Here is a 13,547-nt window from a genome sequence, read left to right on the forward strand (position 1 = left end):
CCATGGGCCAACTGTTTCTTAAAGTGGACTCCTTTTGAACCTTCAGAAGTATTTCAAACACAATCTGAAAATGAAAAATTTTAAAAAAGAACTACATAATTCCTCCAACAAAAATTCTATCTTTGGTTATCTGCAAAAAAAAATGATATGGAACCAACAGGATTCACACCTCATTACAGACGACTTGGGCATTGCAGATCCTTTTTTAATTTTAATACCAGCTCTCATTTTTCATAAGAGAATGTGACTATATACCCCACCTTTTTAATGGCAAGTGTACAAACACACGGCAGAATAGCTGGTAATTAAAACTATTGAGGAACTGCAAATATCGCACCTTGGAGGAACAAAAAGAATAAATGCATGCCAACAAAGGCAGAGCACAAATGTAATGAGTATTTATGGTGACTTATTTTGGTAAGGCATATTATTCATTCCCTGTTGTCCCTGATAAGGGGAGCCACAAAAATTGAAGTGTTTTTCACAGGCTAACTCATCACGTATTCAAAAAACATGACTATGCATAAATATATAAATATATTTTACCTCATACAGTTAATTTCTCAGACTGTTTTTCAGAATTAAACTATCATGGTACCATCTGAGAAAATGTACGATTTTCAAAACAGTGTGAATATAATTGTAATTAGACAGGAACTTTGTCTTAGAGTTAGTGTCTGAAAGATCATTAAATAAGCAACTCTATGGAGCATCAACTGAAAACTTCCCACAATAAGTTCTCTTAACAAAATTTAAAATGTACTTGCATTAATGAGAAAATATTTCTTATCTAGACAGAATACTGTTCGAGTCTTTTCCACTTTCTTCTGGCAAAGTAAGTTTATAAAAATATCCCTAAAGGAGAGATTGAGAACACAAACTTATGGAAATTACTGTCAGGTAAGTGACTTCACTATTGTTTTGAACAACTCTTTTGGGACCATTACATGACTATGATGAAATTGGAATCACTTTCTAGTTTCCCCAAATACTCCTTTGCCATTGTTAGTATGGATACCCTTGTACAGCATTAAAAGGATCAAAGAAAAGCAGTTCCTGAATAGAAAATTCAAAAATTGATTGGAGAGCCAAATACAAGCAAAAATATCTGATAAAGGGTAGGTGTCATGACAGAGGTACAAAAGAAGTACCATGGAAGGCAGGAAAGATTAATTCTGACTGGGCATCTGCAACAGCTTCTGGAAAAGAAATGGTATTTGATTTAGGCCTTGACCGATAAGCAGGACTTCATCTGGTAGATATGGGGGATGAAGAGGTCTGTACTGAAGGAGCAGATTGTTCAATTGAGCTGACAACAAACAGCAGAAGAGTTGATCAGGAACACAAAGTTCCCAGGGTGGTCCAAGGACCAACACCAAAGGAGCCATCTACAAGTGACAGGCAGTCAGGAATCCCCCTTTGGAGAGATCAAAGGCCAATGAGTTTGTCCAGAAGATCAGAAGAGCTGACGCAAGAGGAAATATGGATGGCAGGTTTCCACCACAATTTAGGAAAGTATTTTTCAAACTGTGGTTCACAAATCAATTTAGTGAATACTGATTGGCATTTTCTTTCCAAAATGGAAGAGAGGAAAGGAAAAGGAAGGGAAGAAAAAGGAGAAAGAGGGGATCCCTGGGTGGCTCAGTGGTTTAGCACCTGCCTTTGGCCCAGAGCGTGATCCTGGAATCCCAGGATCAAGTCCCACATTGGGCTCCCTGCGTGGAGCCTGCTTCTCCCTCTGCCTGTGTCTCTGCCTCTCTCTCTCTCACTCTCTGTCTCTCATGAATAAATAAAATAAATAAAAGAGGAGAAAGGTGGATGGAAAGTGGGGGAAGAAAGGGGAAGAGAGAGTGAATTACATAATAGTGTTACTATGGAAACTCTTCCATTTCTATCAGTGGGTTCCATCTAAAAAAATTTAAAATCACTTATTTAGAGGGCCAATATCTTGTCGTTTGATTAGAATGCAGCTCAGTCCCACTCAATATATTCAGACTATTAGTTTGGATCCAAGTGTTCTTAGTCATGAATAATCCGCTTGAAAAATCTTACTCCACTAAGCAGGATATTTTCATTAGGTACATCAGAGACAAAACCTGATGTCTTCATAATGCAAGTAAAGCTTAAAAGGATCATTTTCAAAATCTGTAGCAATGCAGTAAAGATTTAGCTTGATTCCTTTAGTCTGATAGATGCTGAACACTTTCATATAAAAGATACATGTATAATACAATCCTTTTTTATGAAGCATATAATCTCATAGGGAAAGTTAAGTTGAGAAAGCATAAAGATCTACAATTAATGCAATAAAGTCAGTCATATTTCACCAAGAAGCAAACAGCTTAAAATAACAGGTTACCTCCTCCCATATCCTCCTATATATCTTAGCATAAATACAGACAACAAACTAATGGTTGCCAGAAGGGAGGGTGATAGGATGGGCAAAATGGGTTTAGGGGAGTGGGAGGTATAGGCTTCCAGTCATGGAATGAATAAGTCATGGGGATGAAAGGCACAGAACAGGAATACAGTCAATGGTATCGTAATAATCGCTGTATGATGACAGATGGTAGCTATACTTGCAGTGAGCACAGCACTGCATATAGACTTATCAAATCACTATATTGTGTATCTGAAACTAATGTAACATTGTGTGTCAGCTTCAATTTTAAAAGATAAATAAATCAAATATATAGGACCTTTTATTTTTTTTTCCCAAAGTATTTTCATCTAAAACAACCATGTTGGGGCAGCTGGCTGGCTCAGTCGGTGGAGCATGAAACTCTTGATATCAGGGTTGTAGGTTCCAGCCCCATGTTGGGTGTAGAGATTACTTAAAAAGAAAATCCTGGGCAGCCTGGGTGGCTCAGCGGTTTAGCGCTGCCTTCAGCCCAGGGCGTGTTCCTGGAGTCCCAGGATAGAGTCCCATGTCAGGCTTCCTGCATGGAGCCTGCTTCTCCCTCTGCCTGTGTCTCTGCCTCTCCCTTTCTCTTTCTCAATCTCTCTGATGAATAAATAAATAAAATCTTTAAAAAAAAAAAATCCTTAAAATAAATAAATAATTTTTTACAATAAAACAACCCTGTCTCCTGAAACCAATATTACACTCTATGTTAATTAACTGGAATTTAAATAAAAGCTTGGAGAAAAGTAAGTGAATAATCTGTCTACACACAATTGATTAAAAAGCTAAAAAAAGAGAATACCAAGGATCACAGAACTGGTTAGGAATAGGACCAATGGAAGAAGCTAAGTCTTTCCACATCCAATTTATTGATATTTCCATAACTCCATAGTTCAACAAATCATTGAGAGCAAGCTCCTATTTTCAGTAGTAACAACTTTATAAGTATATACAAATACATGAGTGGCTAGCATGTAGTTAATGCACAGATAAGCCACAAAGCCTAAAAAAGGTACATGCCCAGAATTTGAAAATACAGATAAAAATAGTCGAATTCCTTATAATCAGATACAACAAATATGAATATTAAAAAAATTAGATTAGCCAAGAAAAAAGCTGTAAGTATGTTGTTTAAACTAGTGTTTCCTCAAGATCACTAATGAATCCAGGGTACCTCCCTAAAAAGGAAGTTTGATATTTAAAATGTAATTAGCTGAAATAAACAAAATTATTGAAAATATCTTATATGGGTCCTAATATATACAGACAGTCTGATACTGAAAAAGAATTAGATAACAAATTTTCAATGTAGGACAATTCAAGGGAGACATGGTAACCTGATTGTTTTTGTGGTTGGTCAGTTTGTTGACTGGAATGGAACAAGGGTAGTTTTCCAGGCTTTACAGTTTATTTTATTTATTTATTTGTTTATTTGTTTATTTATTTATTTATTTATTTATTTATTTTGGCTTTACATTTTAGAGGAAACATCCTACAAATCTATTCAATCCCCTTTATCTAGTTCTAAATTCCCAAAGCAACCTTTCTACTACTAATACATTTCCCCATGCCATTTCATTCCCAGAAGGTAATCTTGAATATCTAATATTTCAGGTTATGGTAAGAAATATTTATATAAAAAATACTGAATAACTATAATATAAACTAATAAACTGGGATTATCCAGCTTATTAAAATAAATTTATTTAAACACTATCACTTTATATTACAATTTACTATTTATGCTTTATATTACTAAACTGAAAATTCTATGAAGGTACTATATATAGCAGCACTCAACACATATATCTTTTTAAAGATTTTATTTATTTATTCATGAGAGACACAGAGAGAGAGACAGCCAGAGACAGAGGCAGAGGGAGAAGCAGGCTCCATGCAGGGAGCCTGACCTTCTCCAGGATCATGCCCTGGGGTGAAGGCTGCACTAAACCGCTGAGCCACCCAGACTGCCCTCAACACATATTTTTGAACTAGTGAATGAAGTGAGTAAATGAGTAAACTCAGAAGATCAAATTCTGATGAGTGAAATAAGTCAATCGGAGAAGGACAAACATTATATGGTCTCATTCATTTGGGGAATATAAATAATAGTGAAAGGGAATAGAAGGGAGGGGAGAAGAAATGTGTGGGAAATATCAGAAAGGGAGACTGAACATAAAGACTCCTAACTCTGGGAAATGAACTAGGGGTGGTGGAAGGGGAGGAGGGAGGGGGGTAGGGGTGAATGGGTGATGGGCACTGAGGGGAGCGCTTGACGGGATGAGCACTGGGTGTTATTCTGTATGTTGGCAAATTGAACACCAATAAAAAATAATTATTAAAAAAATAAAAAAAGAAGATCAAATTCTTGAGAAAGCAATAACTAGATGATTTCATCAATGACAAATCTCTACAAAGATGATGCTATGATGCTGATGCTTGTTTAATATGTTCCTGAGCAATTTGTAATTACTTCTGCATATGATTTCATGAGATCCTTATAAGCCATCCTATGAAATAAGGATGCAAAGATTATTTGGATGAGGTAACCAAGGCTCAGAGAGGTCCAGGGTTTACCTGGTGTGACCACTCAGACCACTAAGTAAGTAAAAGCAGGTGTCAAACACCTGCTTTGATTCCTCGGCAAATGCACCCTTTGCTAAAAATCAGATGGCCTAGCAGCACGGCCACAGCACTGTGGTGATGTTGCACCACAGTGTGTTAAGCTGGCATTGGTTAAATACTTCTCACCCGTGATCAGGACTGGTCCTTATGTCTGAGGCAGAGATAGACCGAAAGGGGGGCGGTGGTGGTGGTGGTCAAACGACTTCAGCTATAGAAAAGACCCAGAAACGGGAATCTGGCAATGCTAAACAAAGTGTTTGAAAATCAGGTACCTGGAAGACATTCCCATTAGGATGGAAAAGGAGCCAGACAAGAAAAAAAAAAAAAAAAAGGAATGATCAGAGACAGGAGGAAGAGAATTAGGAGAGAAGAGTGTCAGGGAAGCAAAAGGAAGCAAGAGGCAAGTAGCTATGGTGTCAAAGGCTACAGTTAAATCAAGGAGAATAAGGACTGAGAATGAGCCACTAGATCAGGTGAACACAGATCACTGCCAACCATTAAGGGGACCATCTTGGTTAGAATGGTAGAAATGAAAGACAAATGAGAGAATTCTAAGTTACATACAAAATTCTTGAGCAATCTCGACATGTTTCAAACAAGTTTTATAGCAGCTTTAAAACAAACACAGGCAACTTTTTGTAAAGCTTCTAAGAATGCTAACCCCACCCAGAAGATGAGACTAGGGTTAAAAGGTACATATAGCAGAAGAGTAGGGCCCTGCAATTTCTCACTGCTGCTGCTGTTCTGCTCTTCCATCTGCCAGAGAGGAAGAACGGTTACCACCCTAGAGAGCACAGGAGGCTGCAGAGAAAGAAGTGCACATAACCCAGCTTACAAGAGGGCTCAACACTGATAGCCTTTTTCGGAAACGAGATTTCTCCAGGAAGCCATTTAACTTCCATTGCAAGCAAAAGCACTAACGGACCCCATTTAACAGAAGAGAAAGGCAAGGCACAGAAAAGCTGAGTGATTGCTAAAGCTAAGACAGTGACTGACAGGTCAGGTTTCCTTCTCACTTCAAGTCGGCTCTCTGCTGATCAGATCTACTCTAAATGCCTTTATAAATGTTTCAATGAATCTTATCTTCATGCATTGGATTAGCAAGATCAACTCCCCACTGATAATGCAAAATAACCCTGAAATGTTTCATGCCTGACTGATAAGCCAGAAATTGAACTTTCTGTCTCCATTTGGACTGTGATGATCTTGATCTTTCACCTCTAGCAAAAATCTTCTCACAGCTGTAATTTTAAAGTTAGTAATGAGTGCTTCATTTGCTTTCCAAGCAGACAGAACACCTTTTTTAAATACACTCAGACTGCCATGACCTTCGTCTATGACTTAAAGAGTTCACCACATGTAATAATTTTCTTTGCTCAAGAGACATTCTTAAATTTTCTTTGAAGAGATTTGGGCAATAGCCCCATTGATGAAATTAAACACATGCACACTTTTTAACTTAATTACCTTTCTGCTATACCTGAAATCAAAACTTTTCTTTCAGTGTGTTTGGAATTCCACATGACTACCAAAGGGCTTTAAAATCCTTCAACCTGCTAATTAAAATATAACAAAAATGCTAACTAAATACGTTTACATTAAAAGAAGCATAACATCTTAACCCTAGACTTAGCAAAGGAACAGCCCTACTGCCTTCAAGAAGCAAACACAGTCCAAATTCCTAAACTCAAGTTCTGACTGTCCTACATAGGTGAATGGGGCTCAACTCACTTGGGGTTCATTTTAGGTTTTTTCTACACCAAAAATGGAAAACGACAATTTGATTTAAAAAAAAAAAAAAAAAAAGGACCAATACAAAGCCATTTTACTCTGCTTTACCTCTTTTTGTGAGGTTTATATCATGAAATAGAGGTTTTGAGTGGTATAATATCACAATAAATGTAGACTTCTGAAGGCAGATCTCATTCTCCTTTTATGCCCTGTGGTAGAAGGCAGTGTCTACATAAAGTGGGAGCTTAACTTCTGATTGAGTATTACATTTCTAAAGCTAGAAGGCTAGCGAACACAGCAGTGTTTATTATGCTTTAAACTGTATATATGTTTTACACACCTTTTGTAGATATAATTCATAATTTTTAAAGGAGAATGCTGAGGATCATCCACCATACATTCTAATTCAACAGATCTAAGGTAGAGATAAGGATACCCTCCCCAGCCCCCCACCCACAGAATCTATGGGATTCACTTTGAGAAACAGAAAATAAACGAACCAACATAAATAACATGCATGTAATCAGTACACTACAGTGGTCAGTGTACCTTATTTTCATAGTTCAAACTACCAGGCTTATTAGCTTTAAACATAGATTAGAGTTTAGCATAAAATACTCTCAGACCTGACCGGAAACTCTTCCTACCTTGCCCTGATTTTTACTTATTATGTTTCTTAATGCTTTTCTTTTTATTTTTTTCCTTCAAATATTTGAAGGCAGAAATCCTTAATTATATTTCTCTCTTAACTGGTTTAATGCTCAGACTCAGAAAATCTTACAAGGTTGTACAGTTTTGCATCTTTACTCAGGAACCCAAAACCTAGTATTTACTACACATTTTTAGTCATTGGCTATTAGCTGAATCCTTCCTTTTCTCAGCTTGCAAAAGAAGAAATACTGAAGCAAAGAAGGATAGTGTAATTTTTTTCCAAACCCTACCTTTCTAGCTTTTTTCATATAACAGCAGCATAAGTAACAGAGAAATGAAATATCTCTATAACAACAGCATGAAAACTACAGAATTCTCTCCAAACTTGGAAAAATAATGTACCAGTTTCTTGAAGAAGAAACTTCTTTCATAATCCCTGTGGCATTTACTATAAGACAGAAGTTCCATGAATTTAAACAGAATGATTCCCTTAGCAAGTCCCCTAAGGTTTTAAACATCTGTAAAGCTGTGTGTGTGTGTATATGTGGGGGGAATCTTATCTTTTACCACAGAACTTTACATTCGGAACATAAATGTAAACGAAACAAATGTATACAGTGGTAAACAAAGAATTAGTGTTTATTTCATGTCTCCCACATTACAATAAAATAGAAAACACGTTGACCTATCACTTCCTTATATTTGGCAATGAATCAGGGTTCACCAAGTCTTACTACTTTTTCTGTTATTTAAAAAAGGAACTGAAATTGCATGTGCACGTGCGCACACACACAAGTGCTCACATGTAGACACACATATGCACACACATACGCACTACCATATAACCACCAATCAGACTGTGTCAACCAAACACCCTATAATCATGGTTTTGAAAAGTACATTTAAAACACTGGAATGAATAAATAATGATCACAAAAAAAGAACCTAGCCATGTTTCTAATATTTAAATGGAAGTAGTTTAAAATTTAAAAGCCACAAAATAAGACTGTCAGTCAGCTATGCCCTTAAACAATCTCATTTTAATATCTAAAGGATATGCTAGCATTCCAACATATATGCATTATTATGCACATACGTTTACTTTCTTTTGCTGCTAAAAATGATTATAAACTCCAGTTTATAATCACTGAAACAAAAATAATCTAACTTATAAAAACAAATTGTTTTTTAACTTTAACTAGGAATAGTAAGGCTATTTCTTGCTGAAGTATAAGCTGTGAGTTTAAGGAATGTGATAACTTTGAAATCATGACAAAACCTTTTGGTAACCAACAGTTTTAGGAAAAAATATTTAAAATGAAAGGTGTATAAGTAACAGAAAAAAACTTCCTTCTAAGTTATATAGAACAACTCTGCAAAATAAATATGAAATCATTTCAAGTGACTCTATTACACCTGCATACATCCCCCAAATCATTAAATACAAATATGTTACACAATTTCACATTTCCTTTAATACATGAGAGCATATACTAAACATATGTGTTTATATTAAAGATGTATATACAAATATTTGAAAGCATAAACTAAATGTAAACAAGACTGATAACACGAAATCTAGAAGGAAAGTTTTCTTACATGTTACAACTACTGCAGAGAACAGTTTGAAAGGACAGTGCAACATGGAAATGTGCCCGGTAGTTTTCCTACCATGTTGAAATGCATGAGAGTATAGGTCTGCTGCATGCAAGGCAGAACAGAGAATCACATCACAGAGAAGTAGAATCAAAACCTTTACCTAATGGTACCTGACAGTGGACTCTGCTTTTGGGCCTTTTCATTTTACATGCACCAATTTACAATGCATCCTTAAATTAGATTATTTTCAATATGTTATAGAAAAGATGAATCTTCACATTTACTTCGGCAAAAGCTTATATTCAGTTACCTTATAACATTACTTTAGAAAAACATTAAACTTAAAAGCATCTAATATCTTTACTTGAAGATCACTTTCTTCCACAATCTGATATAAATATTTTAAAAGTCTATTCATTTCATATCAAAAGATACAACCCAACTGGACTTCGCAAGCTCAATTTTCAATATCTATGAAAATTGTAACTTACTCCCCAGGACTACAAAAATGCTCGATGATGATAAAGTCGCACAATATAATCATTTAACAAACTAAACCAATGATATTAGAAAACAAATTCAACATTATTATCATGCAACATCAATGCAAATAATTTAAATATCTACTGGAGAATAAACATGTAAATATAATTTCTAATGCTATATATTAATGTCAAGAAAATGAGTGAACTTTGAACTTCTGCCAAAAGTCATCTGAGAACAAAAAGGTTTTTTAGTTTTAAAGCACTTAAGGGAGTCACATCAGAGAGAAAGAGACAAATGACAACTTTAAGCCAATTAACACTGGTCTCAGTGTTAATTATACCAAAAAAGACCCTTTCCTCAGTCTTCAAAAGCAGTAGAAAGATAATCATGACAAAGACAGTCTAAGAGTCCTGTAACTCCTCTAGCTCACTAATTATGTGGCAACTAAAAAGAACTATCCAGCATAATGAAACTCTGGTTAAATCCAATTCTGTAAATTCCATTTCTACACTAAGAAACTAAATGTGGCTAAGAGAAAGCATGATGCCGGGCTTCATTTTTTTTTTAAATTTTATTTATTCATGGGAGACAGAGAGACAGAGAGAGACAGAGACACAGGCAGAGGGAGAAGGAGGCCCCATGCAGGAAGCCCAAGGTGGGACTGGATTCTGAGGTCTGGGACCATGTCCTGAGCCAAAGGCAGAAGCCCAACAGCTGAGCCACCCAGCCATCCCCAGGCTTTATTTTAAATGCATGACCATAGGTTTCAGCTGTTTCCTTAGTGCTTCCAGCAATGCTACCATACTCTCCAGTTAATTCACTCTCCTAGATGGTAATTGCAATTTTATCCTCTCATCTCAAACATAATACCCCCTACTCCAACATCACTTTCAGCTGCTGAGAAAAAAAGTAAAAATCAGAAGAGTACATGGGCAGCCCGGGTGGCTCAGCGGTTTAGCGCTGCCTTCAGCCCAGGATGTGATACTGGAGACTGGGGATCGTGTCCCACGTCAGGCTCCCTGCATGGAGCCTGCTTCTGCCTGTGTCTGTGCCTCTCTCTCTCTCTCTCTGTCTCTCTCTCTGTGTGTCTCATGAATAAATAAATAAAACCTAAAAAACAAACAAACAAACCAGAAGAGTACAAAGAAAATGAGAAGAGAGCTAAGAAACAAAAAATCATCACAACTCCCAAGTGTACCCTTTCTACCCATCTTCATGGATCTCTATCCACACACTGTCTTTTCTCCAGTTATCATCAATAAATGATCCAAGCTCCTACTGAAGTTCATGCAACCCAATACCATTCTCTTCCTCTTGACCATATAAATTACTTCAGCACTCTCTTAAATCAACAACTTCCTCTCAACTATATAATCCCCATTATGATGGAAACATATTATCATTTCTGGGGCATCTAGGCGGTACAATGAATTAAGCATTCTACTCTTGATTTTGGCTCCGGTTGTGATCTCAGGGTCATGAGATTGAGCCCCACTCAGCACTCAGGGGGGAGTCTGCTTGAGATTCTCACTCCTTCTCTGCCTCTCCTGCTCATGCTCTATCTAAAATAAATAAATAAATCTTTAAAAAAAATACTGTCATTTCTGCATTTAAAAAAATCTTGACCTCGTATCCCTCTTTAAATATAGCCCCATTTCTCTCTTCCCTTTTGTAACAAAGGACTTCAGAACAGTTGTGTATACTTTCTGTCTCTAACTCCTCTCCTCTTATTCTTCCTTGAGCCCATTCCAAATAAGCTTTTGTCCCTACTCCACAAAACCACTCTGGTTGAAGTTACCAATAACCTCCATGTAGATTAATTCAATGGTCAATTCTCAGAATTCATTTTACACAAGTCATATCAGGAACTTGACATGGCTGATTATACCCTCCTCCTTCCAACACTGGCTTCCAGGATACCATACTCTCTTTTTTCTCCTTCTGTCTAATCTTCTCTGTTGCCTTTGCTGGTTACTCCTCATTCTGTGACCTCTTAATGTTGGAGGGTCCCAGAGCTCAGTCCTTGAACTTCATGTCCTTTCTAACTATGCCCTCTTCGCAAGTAATCTCATCCAATTTTTGCTTTAAATGCCATTCGATTAAAAAAAAACAAACAATAGAACGGACTAATGAAACCAAGAATTGGTTCTTTGAGAAGACCAGCAAAATTATTAAATCTCTAGCAAGATTCACTAAAAAAGAAAGAGGGAGTACCCAAATAAACAAAGTTACTAATGAAAGAGGAGAAATAACAACCAACACCACAGAAATACAAACATTTATAACAGAGTATTTTTAAAAACCTATATGCCAAAAAGTTGGACAACTTAGAAGAAATGAATAAATTCCTAGAAACATATAACCTACCAAACTGAAGCTGAAAGAAATAGAAAATTTGAACAGATCAATGAAATTGAATCAGTAATAATTTAAAAAAAAAAAACTCAAAAAATAAAAGTCCAGGACCAGACAGCTCCATCGGCAAATTCTACCAAACATTTAAAGAGTTAATATCCATTTTCTCAAACTATTCCAAAAAATATAAGAGGAAGGAAAACTTCCAAATTCATTCTATGAAGCCAGCATCACCCTGATGCACAAACCACATAAAAACACTACAAAAAAGAGAACTACAGGCTAATATCTCTCATGAATATAGATGTAAAAATCCTCAACAAAATATTAGCAAACTGAATCCAACAATATATTTTTAAAAACCATATACCATGATCAAGTAGGTTATGTTCCTGAGGCAGAAGGGTGGTTCAATATTTGCAAAGCAATCAATGTGACATGTCACATCAATAAGAGAAAAGATAAAAACTATATGATCAGTTCCACAGATCCAGAAAAAGCATTTTACAAAGTACAACATCCACTCCTGATAAAAACCTTCTGCAACCCCATTCTTTCACTTACTCAGTCTAAAGTCCTGGAGTCATTCATGACCTCTCTGTTTCTCTCATATCCCACATTTAATTCATCAGCATATCTTCTACATCCAGTATCCAACCACCTTTACTACCTTCACTACCATCCTACTCTTCGAAAGACATTGGTTGAGAAAATGAAGACAAGCTACAGACTGGTAGAGAATATTTACAAAGCATAGATCTATGAAGGACCTGTATCTAGAATATATAAAACTCACAACACTGATCAATAATAAAACAAACCATCTAGCTAAAAAATAAAAAGCCAAAAGATTTGATATTTCACCAAAGAAGATATGTACAGCAAGTAAATACATGAAAAGATAATAATGCTCAACATTATTAGTAGGTGGGAAAGATAAATCAAATTAAAACCACAATGAGATATCACTAGATACATATTAGAATGGCCGAGTTAAAAAAGACTGACAATAAAAAAGACTGACAATATCAAGTGCTGATGAGATATGGAGCATAAGACCTCCATACACTGCTATCTGAAATGTAAAATGGTACAATCACTTGGGAAAATAGCTTGGCAATTTCTTAAAAAGTTAAATATACACCTGTGGTCAAAGAAGAGCGTTTCTTTATTGATAGAAATGGTCTACTTCAGAAGCTATTTAGAGATGATTTAGAACAATTTATTGGTGATTGTTCCGTTGGTTGAGAAATGCTAAGTCATACACCTCCAGGTGATCCAAACACTGAAAAGTACCTTTCCTTGGATTGTTTGTCATCTGTCTCCTAATTTCCCACTGAGGTAGAAAAATCACCATCTCTATTTCATTTACCTCCCTTGCTCTTCTCTTCGAAATCCTAATTTCCACTCATCATCATTAATGTTAGCATCATCCAAATTAATGAATATATCTACAGTTATGAAAGAAGTTTTCTGAGACATGATTTCTTCATCATAAAGTTAAATACAATTTAAAAATAAAATAAAATATAAAACTAAAAAAAAAAGTAAAGCATCTACTTATGTTTAAATAAAGTTAGCCCTATGACTCACCTCATTTCCACCAACTGCCTTGGTTAAAATCACTGCAGAAGACACAGGGGGAGGCATGCAACCTACTGTCTGCAAACTGGAAAATAAAAGAAAATGCAATTAT

The 13,547-nt window shown here is 36.0% G+C and overlaps 1 protein-coding gene across 4 annotated transcripts in view; it reads right to left on the minus strand.

Annotated features, from left to right (window-relative positions):
• The window catches only part of SLC10A7 (solute carrier family 10 member 7), a 241,172-nt gene that overhangs the window by 209,957 nt on the left and 17,668 nt on the right, over window positions 1–13,547 (minus strand). For all 4 annotated transcript variants that reach the window (XR_011994971.1, XM_026018166.2, XM_072724783.1 and 1 more), the window contains exon 4: window positions 13,445–13,520. Coding sequence is in view for 3 of the 4 variants with exons in the window: in XM_026018166.2 (XP_025873951.1) it covers window positions 13,445–13,520 (76 nt within the window). In the remaining variant the exon portion in view is untranslated. The remainder of the gene's footprint in view (window positions 1–13,444; window positions 13,521–13,547) is intronic.

The sequence above is a fragment of the Vulpes vulpes genome, chromosome 10, assembly GCF_048418805.1.
Source record: "Vulpes vulpes isolate BD-2025 chromosome 10, VulVul3, whole genome shotgun sequence".
In the NCBI taxonomy this organism is placed as follows: Eukaryota; Metazoa; Chordata; class Mammalia; order Carnivora; family Canidae; genus Vulpes; species Vulpes vulpes.